The sequence below is a fragment of the Lepidothrix coronata genome, unplaced genomic scaffold (assembly GCF_001604755.1).
Source record: "Lepidothrix coronata isolate B3197 unplaced genomic scaffold, Lepidothrix_coronata-1.0 Scaffold55, whole genome shotgun sequence".
In the NCBI taxonomy this organism is placed as follows: domain Eukaryota; kingdom Metazoa; phylum Chordata; class Aves; order Passeriformes; family Pipridae; genus Lepidothrix; species Lepidothrix coronata.
The window spans coordinates 152,882-171,133 of NW_016690235.1; the positions used below are offsets into that span (position 1 = coordinate 152,882).

The 18,252-nt window shown below is 41.1% G+C and overlaps 1 protein-coding gene across 5 annotated transcripts in view; it reads left to right on the top strand.

Moving 5' to 3' along the window:
* LOC108498099 (paralemmin-2-like) overlaps nt 1–18,252 on the top strand; it is a 266,564-nt gene that overhangs the window by 48,286 nt on the left and 200,026 nt on the right. For 4 of the 5 annotated variants that reach the window (XM_017816398.1, XM_017816399.1, XM_017816389.1 and 1 more), the window contains exons 2-3: nt 396–476; nt 16,634–16,764. In XM_017816398.1, coding sequence (XP_017671887.1) covers nt 396–476; nt 16,634–16,764 — 212 coding nt within the window. Of the gene's footprint in view, nt 1–40; nt 244–395; nt 477–16,633; nt 16,765–18,252 lie in introns of those variants that run through there. The other variant, XM_017816392.1, reaches the window with a different exon arrangement.

The window sequence follows — 18,252 nt, forward strand, 5'->3', positions numbered from 1 at the left end:
GCACCACGCTATCCATGTTTTTGGCCCAGCATCTCAAAAGCAAAATCACATCTTTGTCCCTTTAACTTCTCTCTCAGCTGTTATGCCTGTTTTCTCCCCTCCTCTGGGACTGTGCACTCTGTTGCTGCTCTGGCTGCCGGGAGCAAGCGAGCAGAATTTCTCCTGCTGGCAAGCAACCGGCTCGTCTGGGGCTGGCGTCTTCCCAGAACACTGCTGTTTGCATACCAGCAGGCAGACGAGCAGGTGAAATGGGACTGGTGACATCTGTACAGATGCATTTGACTGCTTAAATGCTGTTACGAATCTGCTACCCTTAAAGCCTCCGCTTCTCTGACAAGATATCTCTCTCTCTCTCTCTCTCTCTCTTTCTCTTTCTCTCAAATAATTTTTCCAAGGAGAAAAGGAAAAGGCAGACAGAAATAGAAGGCAAGAGACAGCAGCTTGAGGACCAGATACTTCAGCTGCAGCATTTCAAGGTAAGGGACTGATGCCAGAAATGATGGATTGACTAAATCTGTTCATTATTAGACATGCAGATCACACGTCTGAAAGCTGGGAAAAGCCCACTCTGACATGAAGCAGCATTCACTGCCGAAGCCTATCTCTTGCAGTGATCATGTCCTGCCTGCTTTTCATTCTGTGTTTCATGTACAGGACCACGTTGTTTAAATGGTTTAGGAGCATGGAGTCGGGAGGGTGTGAGTGCAGGCAGCACAGCTGTGCTGTTATTATTAAACACTGTTATTTATTATACATAATGGTAAGACACCAATCGCTGTGGATTGGGTGTGCACTGCATGGCTTCAGCGAGCACTTTCTGTCTGCAGAGCTGCATTGGATTTCTCTGGTGCCTGTCGTTAGATTTTGTGTGTGTGTGTGTGTGTGTGTGTGTGTGTTGCAGAAGGAGTGTTAGTTAGCACCCGTCTCTGTATGTGCATAAAGATTTAAATGTAGGATGAAGTTATTATGCATACATGGCATAATAAAATGGGCATGTATGTACATGCAGGGAAGGTGTTGATGCATATGTGTGTGTCTGCATGGAGAGGCGCCTTGATATTTAAGAAGGTGCTGAGCAACCCCAGTTCCTGTTGGTCTCCATGACAGCTGCATATAGCATCGTTTGAAAGCCATCCTTGCCATTTCTATCATTTATCCCTCCTGTCAGTAGCTTATTTGTGCATAGCAAAGATAAGAACAAAAACATACATGTGATCTTTTTGTAACTGGAAAGCAATTTTTGGTCAGATCTTCTTAGATTAGTTCAGTAGGGAAGCCTGAGGAATTTCAGTGATTAAAATACCTGAGAAAGATGATCAGAACTGGGCAGTTTATCCTTGCAGCAAGAGAGCTGAGCTGTGTTTTTAAACTTAAGATATTTAGGTTGCTTGTGGAATAATATATGTGTGTGTGAGCAGTGCATCTGCATGGGGAGATGATGCACAGAATATCTCTGCCCACACATGCACTTAAAGACCAGACTTCAAGTTATGCTACAGACAGGATCTTTCTCCTGCATCTCCAAGACCCTGCTGTCATGTTTTGCAAACTATTCCCCCTTTTCTGGTAAACATGATGCAGTTAAGCCCAAGTAATTGATGTCAGCCTACACAAATGCCCCATCAGATTTACCCTCAGTCTGTGAATGTCACATATTGTCTTTACTGTTTCCAATAAAAGATGTGATTGCATTTCAGTGGGGTAACAGGATTTGCCATTTTGTTCAGGCTGCCATTGACAACAGGCAAGGCACATTTTTTCTGATGACTGTAGGGTGATGCAGCAGGGCAATAAGATGCTGTTCCAGTACCTTAATAATGTTTGGTTTTTTTCTTTTTGCTACAAACTGATGACTTCCTTTATCATGTTAACTGTTTCCAAGCAAACTGAATTTTGATTCTTCATGAAATTCTTTAAGAAGAGCCTTTTGGAAAGCCAGTTCTGCCAATTCCCTGTTTCATCTGATTTGTTTTGATGTAGCTGTTGCTAAAATGAATTTTATCATCATGCATAAGAAAAAGTAAAAACCCTCGAAGTGGTGCAGTGGGATCAGCCCCTGGCTGATGCAGACTGGCATTGCCTTCAGCCCTGCTATGCTGATTGCCACTAGTGGAGGTTCATTTTTGCTGCATGGATTTCTTCAGTGACACACTTGAAAAATAGCTGTTTCCCTTCATTTTTTAGCCCACAGGCTGGAGCAAGAGCAATAATCATACAGGAAGCTAAGGGGAGATCAAGGCACAGAAATTTAAGGGCACAGAGATTTAAAATGGCAGCTTTTTCAGCTTAAAGCACAGTCAGACTTAAGGTCTGTAATGCTGAGTGCAAGGATGAGCAACAAGATGTGATAGGATCTTCCCTACCTCTGTGTTCAGTGGCATCACTTGTCACCAAAGGACAATTGTGCTGCTTTTACAGGAATGGTCATGATTACTGCTGCTCCAGGAGCTGCCTGTACCACCAAACAACTGTCTGTTGGGAGACATAAATAAGGTGATAGCAGAGGTCCAGCTGGGATTGCAGTGTTCATATTCATTGCTGCTAGGACCTTCCTAAAAAAGATAAAATTAAAAAAAGGAATGTAGCAGCACTGGCTGGTAGTGTTTCTGTTTCTCTATGCAGACAGACTAAGCAAACTGTATTTTCTTTTCATGCATCGTTCAGTGTTCTGCTTGCTTAGTGGAGTGCTGACCAAAATGGTATTTGACCTGCCAGACTGATTTGTTCGTTTGCAAAGCTGTGTATCCTCCTCCCACCTGCCCAAGGCTCTCACTCACCTCACCCTGCTTGTCCTGAGCCTCTCCAATTCAGGGGCTCCAAGTCTAAAATGAATATAATCCCCCAGTCTGATATGGCTCCTCAATCTGACACACAGAGGTCAATATAAGTGCATCTATTTTCCTTCAGAGTGCTAGGTAGAACATTAATTATTTCCTGAATTATGTGGATTTCATCTAATTCTGTGCAAGACATAAATCCAGGCCAAAAAGACCAGCTTTCCTAGGAAGCCCTTGTATTTACTCAAAATGCTGTGAGGCTGTTGATGTCCGTGTAGAGTGTAAGGATTTCATATCAGTGTGCGTTAAAATCTGCTGTGAAGAAACCTTTGAAAAAAAAAATCTGGGTTAATCCTGTGTCTGCAGTGTCTGAGTTGATCCCACAAGCATAAGAACTTGAATTCACCCAAAGACAACCAGTATTCAGTGGATTTGCTTCATTTTTGTGAAATGTCAGAGTACTTTTCTTTCTAAAATAACACTGTGTAAAACAGCATGTTTAGTTACCTCATAAAGGTTCTGGAAGCTACAGCGTTTCTGATAATTTCAGACAATTTTATTCATATTGGAAAAATAACTAATGGAAATAGTTTATTACAAGTGTTTATGCTGTATTACCTACAGTTTGCAACTTGCTAATGCCAATTAGACCTCTGACAAAATGACTTTACCACCAGTTCGTTCATTTTTCCCTAGTTACATATCTGACTGAAAATAAGGCGGCAGCAGCTGCTGCCCATTTGTTTTAGGCAGAGCAGCCCAGCAAATACTAGACCACTAAAAGTCAGAGCTGAATGTGAGCAAGGTTTTGGCAACACATGTTGCAAAGGCTCCTAAGAATGAGGCCGGTGGCTTTATGGCTGAGGACGTAGGACAAAAATGTGGCTCAGCTATTGACCGTCTGTGTGAGATTCAGAGTTAATCAAGTGAAACCTTCCAAGTGTTAAAATCTGAAGTAGGAGAGAATCCAGCATAGTATAGGATCTAAAAGCTGAATTCCCTTGTTGCTGACAGTGAAAGCCATATCCCCTCTCCTGCGAATCACTGCAAAGTACGGACATTGGTGGGCACAGAGTGCCCATGTAGTACCTCCAGGCCACTGGGGCTCTCTGTTGAAGGCAGGAGGAGTATTTGTCTACCTTGCAATCAGATGCATCATTGGAAAGGCCCTTGTGTGGGAATAAGTATAAAGATGCTTTGAAGCCCCATTTTTTGAGACTGAACAGGTTTGTTTACTCTAATAAGAGGCAATTTAGAAGAGTTCTCCTAACCTCCCCCTGCTCCAGTCCCTAATGCCAAAATAACGCTTTTCCCTTCATATAATACAAGGTCAATTTTGTTGTGTTTTTAACAAGACAGAGTTTCAACTTCACCCCTTAATGGTTTCTTGGCTATATGCCTACAAATGGGGCTTGCCATGTCCATGGGAATTGGAAGTGCTACCAGCTTCTGTAGTTTAAAATCAGAGAAGTGGTCAAAATTCACCTTACACCAAACACCCTGTCCACAGTCCAAATACACTGTCTGCAGTATCCATCAAAATTATTTGGTTTCTGGAGAAAGATAAAAAATTTATTTTGATTGAATAGTTGAACAGAAGGTTCAACCTATGAGCAACAACTTTTTTTATTAACTTGTTCAGCTAGGCAGCAGTTGTGCAGGCCTGTTTTAACAGAGATGTTTACTATTTTAAATGAACTCCAGGGTAGAAGCATTTCTTCCAAGATCTGGCTGCCTCTGTAGTTAGTTGAACAGAATTTCTATAATTGTTTACTGTAGCTCTGTTTGGTGGCCGATGGTAATAAAATAAACAGCACAAAACCTCCTAATTGGATGAAAAATCACTTCACTGCAGTTACTTTAACTATTACAATAAATCCATTTTCCAGTTATTTTAGTTCTGGAGTGGTATAAATATTAGGGACCTATTTTTGTTAACATTTGCTTCCTAAAGACTGCAGTTCATGAACACAATCTCTAACATAATTACATCTCTACTCTAAAGGAAAGGAAAGCCTTTTTATATTAGGAGATTTTGTTAGAGTATGGTTTTAGCTGAAACTAACTCTTCTATAAATAAATTTTAATTTTATAGTTCCACAGTTACATTGTTATCCTCAATTTATTCTATTCTTATAATAATTGCTGTCAGAAAATGTTAATAGGTGTATCTGTCTTTCTCTCTATATATACAACATTGTGGAAAAACAGAGATAACTTTTGCCAATGAAGGAATCTTGTTACTTCTTTGTCATGATTCCCTTTAGGATTTTCAAGTAAATTAATCCTTAAACCAAATGGCAACTCAGTCAAACACACAAAAAAAGTTTGATGATGTCATACAGTCTCCATTCCTTACAGGGTCAGCGCAGTATTTCCCAAAACCTAGTTTAGAGATGTGGGACAGTGAAGATGATATCTGTTGCTCTTTCCTTATCCACCAACGCTTTATGGCTCCGTCATAGAATGCTACCATATCTGTCAGACATGATTTAGTGAAGCCACGTTGACTGTCACCAATCATCTCCTTGTTTTTCATGTGCCTTAGCATAGTTTCCAGGATGATCCTGCTTCATTATCTCACCAGGGACAGAGATAAGACTGACTGGCTTATCATTGCCCAGGTCTTCTTTATTTTTTCCCTTTTTAAAAATGGAGGATATGTTTCCGCTTTTCCAGTCACTGGGAACTTCACCAGTCTGCCACAACTTCTCAAATAAGGTGGATAATGGCTCAGCTCCCTCTTCTACCAGTTGTCTCATCAGATCCCATGGACTTGTGCAGCTTCGGGTTCCTTAGGTGGTCTCAAGCCTGATGCTTTCCTACAGTGGGTGGTTATTCCTCCTCCCAATCCCTGCTTTTGCCTTCTGTGTCTCAGGCTGGAGCACTTGCCCGTGAAGGCTGACGCAAAAAAGTCATTGAGTACCTCAACCTTCCCCATGTCTCAGGTGATCAGGACTCCCATTTTCTCCTAGAGAGGCCCCACATTCTCCCTAGTCTTCCTTTTATCCCTGACATATCTGTAGAAGCTTTTCTGTTGTCTTTCATGTCCCTGGCCATATTTAATCCCATCAGGGCTTTAGCTTTCCTAACGTGATCCCTGTGTGCTTGAACAATCTCTTTGTATTCCTCACAGACCACTGTCCTTGCTGATACTCTCTGTAGGCTTTCTTTTCATGTTTGAGTTTGTTCAGGAGCAACTGATTCATCCACACAGGCCTCCTGGCATTTTCTTCTTTGTTGGGATGCATTGCTCCTGAGCTTGGAGGAGGTGATTCTTAAATATCAACCAGCTTTCTTGGGCACCTCTTTCTTCCGGAGCTTTATCCCATGTTAGTCTGTCAAACAGATCCCTGAAGAGGCCAAAGTCTGCTCTCATATGTCCAGGGTAGTGAGCTTGCTGTGCACCCTCCTTGCTGTTCCCTGAAACCTGAACTCCACTGTTTCATGGTCAATGCAGCCCAATCTGCCCTTGAGCTTCACATTTCTCACCTGTCCCTCGGGGGTGAGAACAAGATCCAGCATAGCACCTCTCCATCTTGGCTTCTCTGTCACTTGGAGGGGAAAGTTATCATCATGGCATTCCAGGAACTTCCTGAATTGCTTATGCCTTGTCTGTGTTGTCTCTCCAACAGATATCGGGGTGGTTGAAGTCCCCCATGAGGGGGGTTTGTGAACATGAGGCCACTTCTGTCTGTCAATAGAGAGTCTTTTCAGAAGTTCTGGGGCATGGAGAGGTTTAAGCTAATTTGGAGAGAAATTTGTATTTTGAGAGCACAGGGGACCCCTGTTTGTCCCATTATGTGTATTAGCACCTTTGGGCTGATGCCCACCTTACCCTGGGAAGTCTGTCTACCACTAGGATTTAAACTGAGAATTGAGAGGCTCTCTGCCTCTCTGCTAACCTGTTTTATGATCCAGAAGAGAAATCCAGATTTATTAAGCCACAAAGGGAGTGGGAGAGGGAATAGGACTGCACAGCATAACTATTTAGGGCTCTGCTCTATCTGTATTTCTTAGTACGAAACTTTAAGATATCTTTGCTGAGAAGTACCACTTTGAAAGGAGGGTTTTAAAAAAATCCTTGTATGCTTTTTTTTTTCCAAATAGTCAGAAAACAAAGTAACTATCCCCAGTTAAAATCTTTTAGTCATAATAGAATATCCAGGCCAGCTACACAAATTGACGACTGCAGAAAGATGAGAGCTTTAGTCATTTAACGGATGTTTCTTATCTGCTTTCACGTCACTGAAACACAACTGAGTATACTGTAATTATTCTGGTATGAACCCATACAGGCAGGACTGCCTTGAAACACATCAAAGCTGGCACTTAAATTTTAACCAGTAACCAGGTCCTTCTAGCACTTCATAGCCACTCTGGCAGATTTTTCTTTAGCCAGACTATGTCAAAGTAGCTGAAGGATGCTTACCTTACTTCAACCCCAGACCCTCCCAATGGCCTGAAACATGCTCAAAAATGAGTTCACATTACTTGAATCCAGCTTTTTAAAACAATGAATGTAAAAAACTTTAAGACTAGAAAAGAAAGGAATCTCTGAAATATAGCTTTTCTTTTTGCCTCTTTTGACTTGCATGTGTGTGTGTAAAGGAGTGATAAACTGAAGCCAAGGACAGATTGAAGTTAGAGAAGAAATTATTCTTTTGGGAGACAATAGTAAAAACAATTGTGGCTGTGTAGTAATGATGATAACTTACAAAGCCTATTTGTTTGGGGGGAAGACGTCTGACAATTTTAGAAATCTGAGACTGTTCATTATTCCAAAAAGGGTTATTTTTTAATTATTTTTACTTTTCTCACAACCATACTTTACTTCCTTTGAAAAAATGAAGTGAATACTCAGGGAAAACCAAAGCATACCTAAATTTCTGGCACCAGGAGGTAAAAGTGTGATCAAATTCTTTTTATGTGGGTATCTGCAAAAGGGGGTCTTATTCAATTTTTTCAGTTCAGCCACATGAAGTCCAGAAACTTCAGCTAGCTTGAAGCTATTTTTTATTCCACCTCCAAAATTCCCTGGGAATCAGAGAAGGTCTCATGGAGTTATAATTTATGTGTGAGGCAACCCTGGAGGTCTCCTTGTGCTCCTGCCAACAGAAGCAGGTTTGTCCCATGCCCATCCTCATCCCATTACATTCGGACTCTGCCCAGAATTAGAAATCCCACGCTTCCTTTGGGAAACCTGCTCTGAGGTCAGGCCACCACTGTCGTTGCAGCATCCCCTTTTGCAAGCTGTGTCCCTGCGCTGCTGGGACAGCCCATCGCCTCATCCCTCTCCTCACCCCTGCAGCAGCCAATGGCGCTTGTTTATGGTCTATTCTCGTCATGATGCTTAACCTTGCCACAGGTGAGATACCAAACAATTGCACAGAGCCATCATTATCATCTTGCCATGAAGAAGTCTGAAATTTTAAATGACTTCCTAAAGAGACATACTGAAAAATAAACCCTAACTCTCCAGCATAACCCCCAACTCTCCAGCTGAGGTATTTGTGTGATTGATCTCACCTGTTACTTCAAGCAAAACCTCCTGGTAGCCTGGATGCTTAGAAAATGTATGAGGAAAAGAACCTGCGTTTGACTTAACCATCACCTTATTGTTCATTGTATTTCGCCTCAATTTCATCTCAACTCTGTAACAGTTATTAGAAATTCTTACCTTGTATTGGGCTTTACCTGTGATCCCCTTCACTGAAACTAGTCTGTACAGACCAGGGCTCTGTAGCTGATGAATGATGTAACAAGAGAGACACAAACTTCTTGTCTACTTTAGAGTCTTGACAATGTCTCTTGCTGTGGTAGGTTTCCTTGCAGCCGAAACAACTTGGGTTTTAGTTCATCTTCTTCATCTTTGTGTGGAAACAACTGTCTACTTGATTTACAAAGTTAAATAAATGGGACCTGAACAATTTAAAAGCAATGCACACAAAATATTTACACTGGTGATCTTGCTAATGAATGGGAAGTTTACTCTGAAAACATAAACCAATTGATGCTTTTCTCCTGCAAAACTTCCTAATTGGGCATTTATGTACAGCTGTAGTTTCAGTTCCTGTGAGTTTTTAAGCAGACAAAGCACGAGACCTTCATGAAGAAGCTATCTATAGCTATCATCATACCCATCCCTCAGATCGCTTGCCATAGCCATGCTTTCTCTGTGCATCTGCAGCTCCAGCTCACACTGAAGCTGTGCTGTCACAGCCCTTTGCCTTACCATGGGGGCCTTACCATGGGGGCACCAAGCCAAGATGCAGCCCTTCCCCAAGTGAGCACAAATCATGCCAACTTTCTCAGTCTTCCCTCACCCGTTTCTGCAGTCATGTTGCACTGTTTAATGTGTTCCTGTCTGCTCTGTTGCTGTGCTGAACGTGTGCTTTGAGAAAAAGCAGTGGCTGAGTAAATACTCAGGGGATCTGAAGGGCAGTCAAATGTACCAGCTACAGCAAGCAAACAAGAGAGAAAGATTATTTCTGCAAAGTCTTTTGGCTGTCATGATTCCATGTGGTAGTTATAATAGTGTTTGTTGTTTATCTTTATTTACTTACTTACTTGCTTCTTTTGTTATTTATTTCCTTATCTCCTCATATGCACCCCCTTTATACCCCCAGCCTGGTGACTCACTGATGCACTAGCAAAACTCTGTTACTCCAGGAGCTATAGGGAGAGGATACAGGGGTCTCTGGGGACAGGCAGAGCACTAGTCCCTTTGGTGAGTAGACTGCCTTGGAGATCCTGGCCTTGGTGGTCCACTGCAGTAAGGGTTTTATGAAAAGGAAAAACTTGGACAAGTTACCTGTACCTGTGTGGCTGAGAAGCTTAGGAAGAAGTTAAGGCATCAGTCTCTAATGACTGGTCACAAAAGGTTGTCAGTTGTGGTGACCACATCTAAATAAGCTGGAAAAAATTAAGTTAATATGTTTTAATGTTCTGTGTGATGAATACACATTAACCAACTGCTGGAAAATCTTTGCAATTCTTGGACTAAATGTAAGCTCCTTTAAAAAATTTTAAGATATCACTTCCTTAACATATTTCTAAGAAATGTTTTGTTCATTTCCTGAACAAAGAATAACAACAACAACCTTGCAACTCTGCAGGATAATATTTAATCTGCTTTATAAACATGCTATTTGCTCTTGGCTTGGCTAAGCTTCACCAGCTATCATAGCTTTTTTGTTGAATCATACTTATGTGAGCTATGGCATTGTGATTGAAGTAAAGACTACAATCCAGCTGCAAGTTTTTCAGCTTGGTTTAATTCCCTAATCTGGGCAATCCTTGAATCATATCCATCTGTCATGCAGACATGCTCTTTAGGCTAAAACAAGTGTCTGAGATAACTGGAAAGGCAACAAAAAGTTTTGCTGCTATGCAAAACCAGATCATACCAGCAAGCTGGAAATGGCTGCTTGTCCTGTTCCAGGGACAGTCATACCATACAAGGCCACATCCATCTTGCAGCAGAGCAGAGTTAAATCTCTTGTGTTTGCTGAGGACCACACCTCTCTTTTGTTTTGCAAGCAGATTCTCTCACAATGAAAACCCACATAGGAAAACTCTGCATCAATCTGCGCAGAGTCAGACTGTTTCATTCGCCTAATGGAAGATTAAATACTACAGCATCACTCAGGAATACATTTTGAGAAGCTATTTATTTCGAGATGGACCTACCTGCCCATACAGCTTATGCCTACAGCTCCTCTCTGCATTTGCGTGTTTAGTCATAAATGGTTAAGGGCATCTAACATGCCTGCTTACGCTGCAGCCATGCAAATAATCTTTTTTAATTTTTTTTGTCTTTTTTTTGGAAGGCAAGGGAAGGCCTGCTGGCAAAGGAACAGGTCTTTCTATAATCTCAGTACGTGTCCCAGTAACCTCTTTGCTAGTGCTGGCAACACTGCTGCGCATCAGCAGGTCAGACCCAGACATGCTGGGAGCCTGTACTAGCTGGGTTAGGGCCAGCTGGATGACCGGGGAAGCTGCACAAAAATATGGCAAGCAAGAGATGCAGTATTCAGAGTGGCTACAGAAACAAGGTAGGCAGGACAAGGGAGCAATCCCAGAAAAGTTTTAGTAGTGATCATTCCTACACTTGAAACTCAGTTTTATCAGGGCAGATGCTTGTGAGCATACATAAGCAGAGTAGGCTCTGCTGCTCTGGGAAGCCTTCCCTCTTGTAACTGATCCAGTGGGTGACAAACCTGCAGTCCCTGGATGGAGGATCCAGGTAGCTGCCAAACAGCAAAGTCAGACTCATTGCTGCCTCCAGAGTTCCAGATCTGCCTGAAAACCTCACCCTCTTTATACTCAGGGAACTTTCTGAAATGCAAAGAGCCAATCTGAAATGCAGCCAGTTATGCTAGCACCTTAATGGGTATATTTGGGGGTAATATCTGACTCACACTGACAGGTAAAAGAAGAGGTCTGTTGCACTCTTTTAGTAGGGCGTAGGCTGTTTATATGCAGATTTGAGAATATGGGGAAATAACCTTTTAAATTCATGTTTTTTCAAGACAAATACTGAATGCATAGAGAGAGAAAAAATAATTTCATTTTAAAAAATAATTCCGCTATAATTTGTAAATGTCTCATGATCTTCAAGCCTCAAAATGCAAAGACTTGGCAAAAATTCAATTTGGCAAAGTTTTCAGTAAAAGCGCCTTTGATGTTGTCCTATTGGTTGCAGTGGAATTACATCAGGGATCATTATGGCAGGGGAGGTTTAGGTTGGAGATTAGAAAGAGGTTCTTCACCCAGTGGGTGGTTGGGCACTGGAAGAGCCTCCCCAGGGAAGTGATCACAACACCAAGCCTGACAGAATTCAAGAAGCATTTTAATGATACTCTCAAAGACATGATGTGACCCTTGGGGATGGTCCTGTGCAGGGCTAAGAGCTGGACTTGATGATCCTTGTGGGTCCCTTACAACTCGGCGTATTTTTTGATTTTGTGATTATTGCCTGTTTTCTGTGACAGAGAAGACCATCATTACCCTCAATAGTCCACATCCAGAAATGTTTCTCAAGAGCAAGCACATTTTATTGGATGAGGCTGTCTTGGGTCAACTTTTGAACTTTGTTTCTCCTCAGGATTATCATCTTCCTTGAAAATTCCCTAGCAGACAGAAAAGTGCTCCACTCTAGCAAGCACTGCTTTCAGGAAGAGATATTACTGATTGCCACTCTAAGAACTTGCAAACACAAAAAACACCCAGAGTTCTTTGAAGGAACTACCTCAAAAGGTAGCAGCACAGCAAGGACTGTTTTTATGTTGTCATAAAATGTCAAATAGCAAGTCTGGCAAATGCATCTGGTCTCAGGTTAAGACACTGTCATACTGTATGTGGGACTGGAAATGTGTTATTCATATGAGAAACTTTACGGAAGTTGGTTCGAAATCAGCAAGACCGGTGGTTAAAATTAATCAACTTGCACAAAGCAGGGAGTCAAGAAGTGACATGGAATAGGCATAATGGTATATGAAAAGGGTGCTAAAAAGTTTTACTTGCTGTAATAAAATGTCCCCTGATACTTAAACTTTTGATGCAATATTAAAGCAAAATGCAGCTTTACTGAAAGTAAAGATTTTCTTTGCATACAGCATTAATTCTACTGAGTGCATTTGAGAAGCTATGCATTATTTCCTTGCTAGCACTAAAAGTAAACAACTTAAAGCCCTCAGGCTTTACTGTCCTGAAGCATGAAACTGGAATAAATAGCACGTAAGATTGCTGTGCACTACTTTTATGGTCAACACTGTGTCTACTCATTCAAACATTTGGCACGATTTCTTTCTGTCCTGTCCAACATCTGTTCACTTATTTCTGCCCTCACCATGCTCTCTTCACATAATTGTGACCTGGGTTTTTGCTTTTTTCATGGTGCAAAAGCCACTCTGTATTCCAAAGTTTTAACAAATTAAACAGAGTGGAGCTGCCAGTTATCTTTCAATCTCAGTTCTGTGCAGACAAACCAAATCACCTGAGAGCAGTGGCTATCTAGAGCATCGCAAGATCAGTGCCCTTTCCAGTTCAGTAACAGCGAGCCTTTTTAATGACATGATCTAATTTCTGCTGAAGGATTTAACCCAGAACAAATTGTTCTCTTGTAGTAAATGAAGGAATACTTACACCAGACTGTACATAGCATAGCTGTTGCTGTATCAGTAAAGCAGTGCCTTCTGAAGGTACAACACTATATTCATAATATTCACATATTTCAGTATTGGAATGAGCTGTACAAATACCTATATTTTTACTGTGAAGTGTCAGGCCACTCTTGGAGCCTTCTACAATTTTGACAGCGCCTAATCATACAGCACAACTTTGGTGCATAAAGGAGCTCCAAGATGCAGTAGAGAGTTAAAGCAGACAATGAAGAAGCAATGCTGAAATACTAGTGCTTTTGCTGTTTAAATCACAGACCATAAAGCAAATGCACAACATTGTTGAGCAGGGGTAGCTCATACAGATAGGTATTTTTGGGCTCCATCCTCATGCAAGCCCTCTGCTTTTAGCACATTCGAGAAAAACCTCCTATTCGTCCTGGGATAAGATTTTTTTTAAGAAGCATAACCCAAATTTCATAGCTGTGGAGGACAGATGGCAGCAAACTCCTTTGTTTCCAAGCCACATCTGGCTCTCATTTGCATCTGTCTGGGCTGTCTTGATGTTGTCTGCCTCACTAGACTGCCTCGTACTCAGGAGCTGTGCCCAGGCGCCCAGCACAGCCCTACCTATTGTGCCCTACCTATCCTTGGTCTCATCATGTGTCCCAGAGCCTTCCCTACATGTTTCTGATGAAAATGCCCTGGGAAATGTTTGCTCAAAGCAGGTGAGAGATTCTTTCACCCCTGCCCACTGCTTCAGCACTATGCCAGTCATCTGGCATGGGAGAAAATGTTTCCTGCATGGCAAGATGTTTGACCAACACCCCCTGATGTGGACCTGCCTGTTAGCCTGTTGTATCTGCAGTGAGTGTATAAATATGCACAAGCTCAACAGCTTGCCAGATAGACTCTCTGCATTATAAGAAATGCTTCTTATATGTGTTTCCATTTCCTGACCTTCTTGTCTAAATTCCTTGGTATAGTATTTAACAAATGCCTAAATTTCATCTTAAAAAGGAAAGTCAGAAACATCAAAGCTACCACTTTTGCTGTTTTATATAAAATATGCTGACATTTCACCCAAGAGGGAGGATTTTTAGTAGATCATAGCATTCTTGTCTCTAAATATGTCTTTTAAAAAATCCCATTGATATTTTCCAGTTTCAAATTCATGCTATTAATAGGTCAAAAAAAAAAAAAAGAAGTTTCTGCAAGAATGAAACCATGTGATATTGTAGCTTAAGTATTTCACATAAACAGAGACTAAAACAAAAGCTCAACAAAGTATTTTGTGTACAGCAGTTATACTGAAGGGACCGGCTTCTCCATGTGTGAGCATAGCATGAAGACTCTGTAAAAGCACATTGAAATACGCCGGGATTTTGTCTGTCCTCCTGTAGCAAATGAGGAGTGACTGCTAACTGAATGTCTTCAGTGCTGTCCAAGCAGCACTTCGTCAAAGGCTTTATTAGCACTGCTGGAGCTACGTCTAAAACAGGTTTAAAACAGAGAAGACTGCCTCCATCTTCAGAGTGTAGTCTTTAGAAACTTGGGAGTTTTTTTCCAACTGAGTATCACTCCAGGTTGTAGATTCGAGACTACAGCTAAATATGATACATGCAGCAACACAATTCCTCATCCAACTGGTCCACATTTCAAAGAAAAGTCAGCCATTTGCAGAAGAGCAGTTAACCTTCACAAGGCTTTGCACTACATCTAGCCCAGCAGGTACCTGCTAAGCTGTGCTGCTGAGACTTTTTAAATGCCAAAGCACAGGTTGTTAAATACTTAGCACCTTAAGAGCTGTAAATCCGTCTTTGGCTCTCTCACTTTGCTTCTTGGTACATGTGATGACTTGGGAGTCCTCAATAGCACAGTGAGTCTGAATGAGCTGATGAAAATTCTATCCAGTAATCAGCTCATTTGAACACGAAAGCAAAGATGGCACAGAAAAATTTCACTACCAGCCCATGAAATGTGGCAGAAAACACTAGCAGATGGTAATGCCAACAAAAGGAGTAGAAAACTGCAGAAGCTGTGGCTGGAGACAGCCATTCCTAATGTTTTGGGAACTAACACCTTGGAGGCCATGAGCAAAGCTGAGTTCAGCTAGGTAAAGAGTGTCACCAGCACCAGCAGGTCCAACTGTTGAATGTGACTTCATGGGACAAGAGCATGACACCTTTTCTGTCATGCAGATGTCCTAATTTATATAGATATCGCTTGAAATTCACCTAAAAGTCCTCTCATGCAGAGCACAGTTAAAGTCAGTGAAAGGTGGAGTAATTTATAAAGTATCATTTGCTTGTGTGTTTTGTGTTGCTTTCTGTCTGCTGTCTTACTAAAATCTAATTACCTGATGTCAAGTAGGTTATGGAGTGACAAGAATAGTTTGTGCGTAGATACTATGTCTATAAATACACTCAAAAACTAGCCAGAAAGCCTTGTCTGTCATGTCAAAAATCTTTCTATTTTGGGCAAGGTTGGAAGCCTGCTTTTGGTGGTAAATATTTTCCCTTTATACATAGATTGCTCAAGTCAAGTTCCATTCCAACAACAACATGGCATTAAAAAGACACACATGCACATTGGGGTTGCCTCTGAAATCCAATTTCCTTGAACTGATGATTTCCTTATTAACTCCTCTTCACAGGAGAGGAGCTGGTTCCTTGAACTAGCATTGACAATCACTTTGCAGATTCAAAACTAAGTCTCCCCTTTACTGATCAATGCAAGGGACATGTTTGGTTAGTCCCTTGGCTGACCTTTTTTTCAAACATCTCAGTTTTCTTTTTGCCAAGGGGCAAAGTCCTGCTTAGCTTTGGGCTCCTGATACAACAGGTGCTTGTCCTGTCTGCCAACTGATCTGCCACATTCCTCTGGCAGGATTTCTGCCAAACAGGGAACACAGATGTGCTATGTAAAGGATGGTTTCCAACCAGTGCACCTCCACTAGTGAACTCTCCTGGAAAAGCTGCAGCTGGATTAAACAAGCAGGGTGAGGTTGTAGACAAGTTTTTGGTGTAGAAAGCACAGCAAAACTCCCAGGAATAATTCTGTTGGATGAAGGCTGTTGCTGCTTTCTACAACAGTGTTGCTGTGCCCTGGGATACCCATGGTTTCTGGAAGACTTTTGTTCATTTGTTTAATTTGTGTCTGCCTAAGAGGTGATGTGTGTGCTTATGTGTATGTATATCTGTGTCCGTCTGTCTGCCTGTAAATATATGGAGACACATCTGCTGTATAAATAAAAATTAACATCTTAGATTGATTTAATAGTAGAGTTATTTTATTCTCCATGAAACACAGTACAATTAGAGCACTGTGCTCTTTTGGTTTTGAAGCTTTAAGAAGTTTATGACTTTAGTTCTTCCAGCACACACCTTATCATTCATGAGACATTCACATTTTTGTTCAAAGATTTCATTTCTTGCAGGACTCACTAATTTGTGTGGTTTAAACACTTGTTTTTATTAGAACTAAAAATAACTTTATGTTAAGGAAATAATGGTAAATAAAGTGTATACTGTAAAACTCACAGTCCTAAATCTGGAAGACCTGACTTCTGGATAAACAATTAATAGACTGGTTGCTATCAACTGTCTAAAGCAGTAACCAGAAATTCAGTGGGGACAGTCTAATATTCAGAAGTGAAGGCAGCTCCTTCTCAATATCCAGATGGTTTTTTGTTCAATCTGATCCTAAGATATGGGTTTTTTTACCTTACAGTCAAAAGCGCTTCGGGAAAAATGGCTGCTACAGGGAATTCCTGCTGGCTCTGCAGAAGAGGAAGAAGCCAGAAGGAAGCAGTCAGAAGAGGATGAGCTGAAGGTGAAAAAGCTGGAAGAAAACATACACAGGTAGAGACAGTTGCCTTTAGCTTTGCTTAAGAACAGTCACTCTTGTTATGGCTGGGGGCTTTCCTTTCCTGGGTCCCCAACTCCGGCAGCAACTGATGGCAGCTGCCCAGGGAAGAGTGTAAGAGGCGGTCACAAGTACAGCCAAACATGCCCAAAATTTGTCTCCTAAATGTCCATGATTTGTAAGATAGAGCCATTGTGTTATCTTTGTGTTTAATCGACTTTTATGGATTACTTTCATGAGGAAGTTAAAAAGAGGCTGAGTTGCCTCTTCAGATCACATGTGTGACTTGATCAACACTCGAGAGATTCTCCATTGCTTTACACCTCCTACAGCCAAAAGGAGTTCAAAGGGAGCGGCATTCTTTTGCACTCACTTTTCACTGGTGCAAATGACTTTTTGAAATGCAACAGCAGATGCCACCAGCAGATCAAATACCTACTGCTTTCAGAAGCAAAGTTTGGGTGTTAGAATTATTCCCTTTTATCAGTTTACCATTGCAGTCTGAGTTGATATTTGTCCTCTTTTTTTGTGTTTCCCCTTGTTTTGCCACAAACAATAAGCTCTAAACCTCAGAAGGAAAATGCTTTTATTCCTCACAGAAGAAATTCCAGACCTGTTTCTACCATTTAGCTGATGTCAATTTAGAGTTTTTTGAGCTGAAAAAAGTTGGTAAAACTTGGCAACACAGCTTTTACAAATTTGTCATCTAAGGCATACAAGTGACAGAGAAAAAGCAAATAGGACCAGTCGTCTAAGGGCTGTGGTATTAACCTAGAATCTAGTGAACTCAATTTGCCTTATGACAGGCTTCTTATGAAATTTTTTTTAAAAATCAGTGAGAATGTTTCTTTGGGGATACACACAAGCAGATCCACCCTAAGCTTGGATGATGCTAAATGACTTCTCTGTGGAAGTGATAGATCAGCATGAATGTTAGAATTGCTTCATGCTACTAGTCTCTGACCTGTGATTGCTATTAATTGAAATTGATCTAAGAATACCTATTGTTCTTTTACATCTGTGGTAACATAAGGCAAGAAAGATTTTTTTAGATTTCCTATACTACATGATATTTTACTTCATAAATTAATGTCATAGATGAAAAAATACATTGATCATACTTCAGAAATAGGTACATATTTCATCTAGTATGGAATGCTGCAAGGTGCTAAGTGTTCTGACCCCATTCAGCAAAACACATGAGATAGTGCCTAGTTTCAACTACAGGACTACCACCACTGAACACAATGAAACTAATGCTTTGCTTAATTAGTCCAAAATGCAAGATGAATGACTGTGTAAAACCTTGTCCCTATGGTTTGCTTTTTTTCCTTCCTTAAATGCAACCATGAAATCAAATGTTTGAATATTTGAAAGTAACAGAGCTCTCTTCTCCTGTGACCACCTATCTGTCAATAAGTCAGCTGCTTGCCCCTGAGTTGAAGGGATGTTTGTGTGACAGCCTTGCTAACATGCTTAACTTC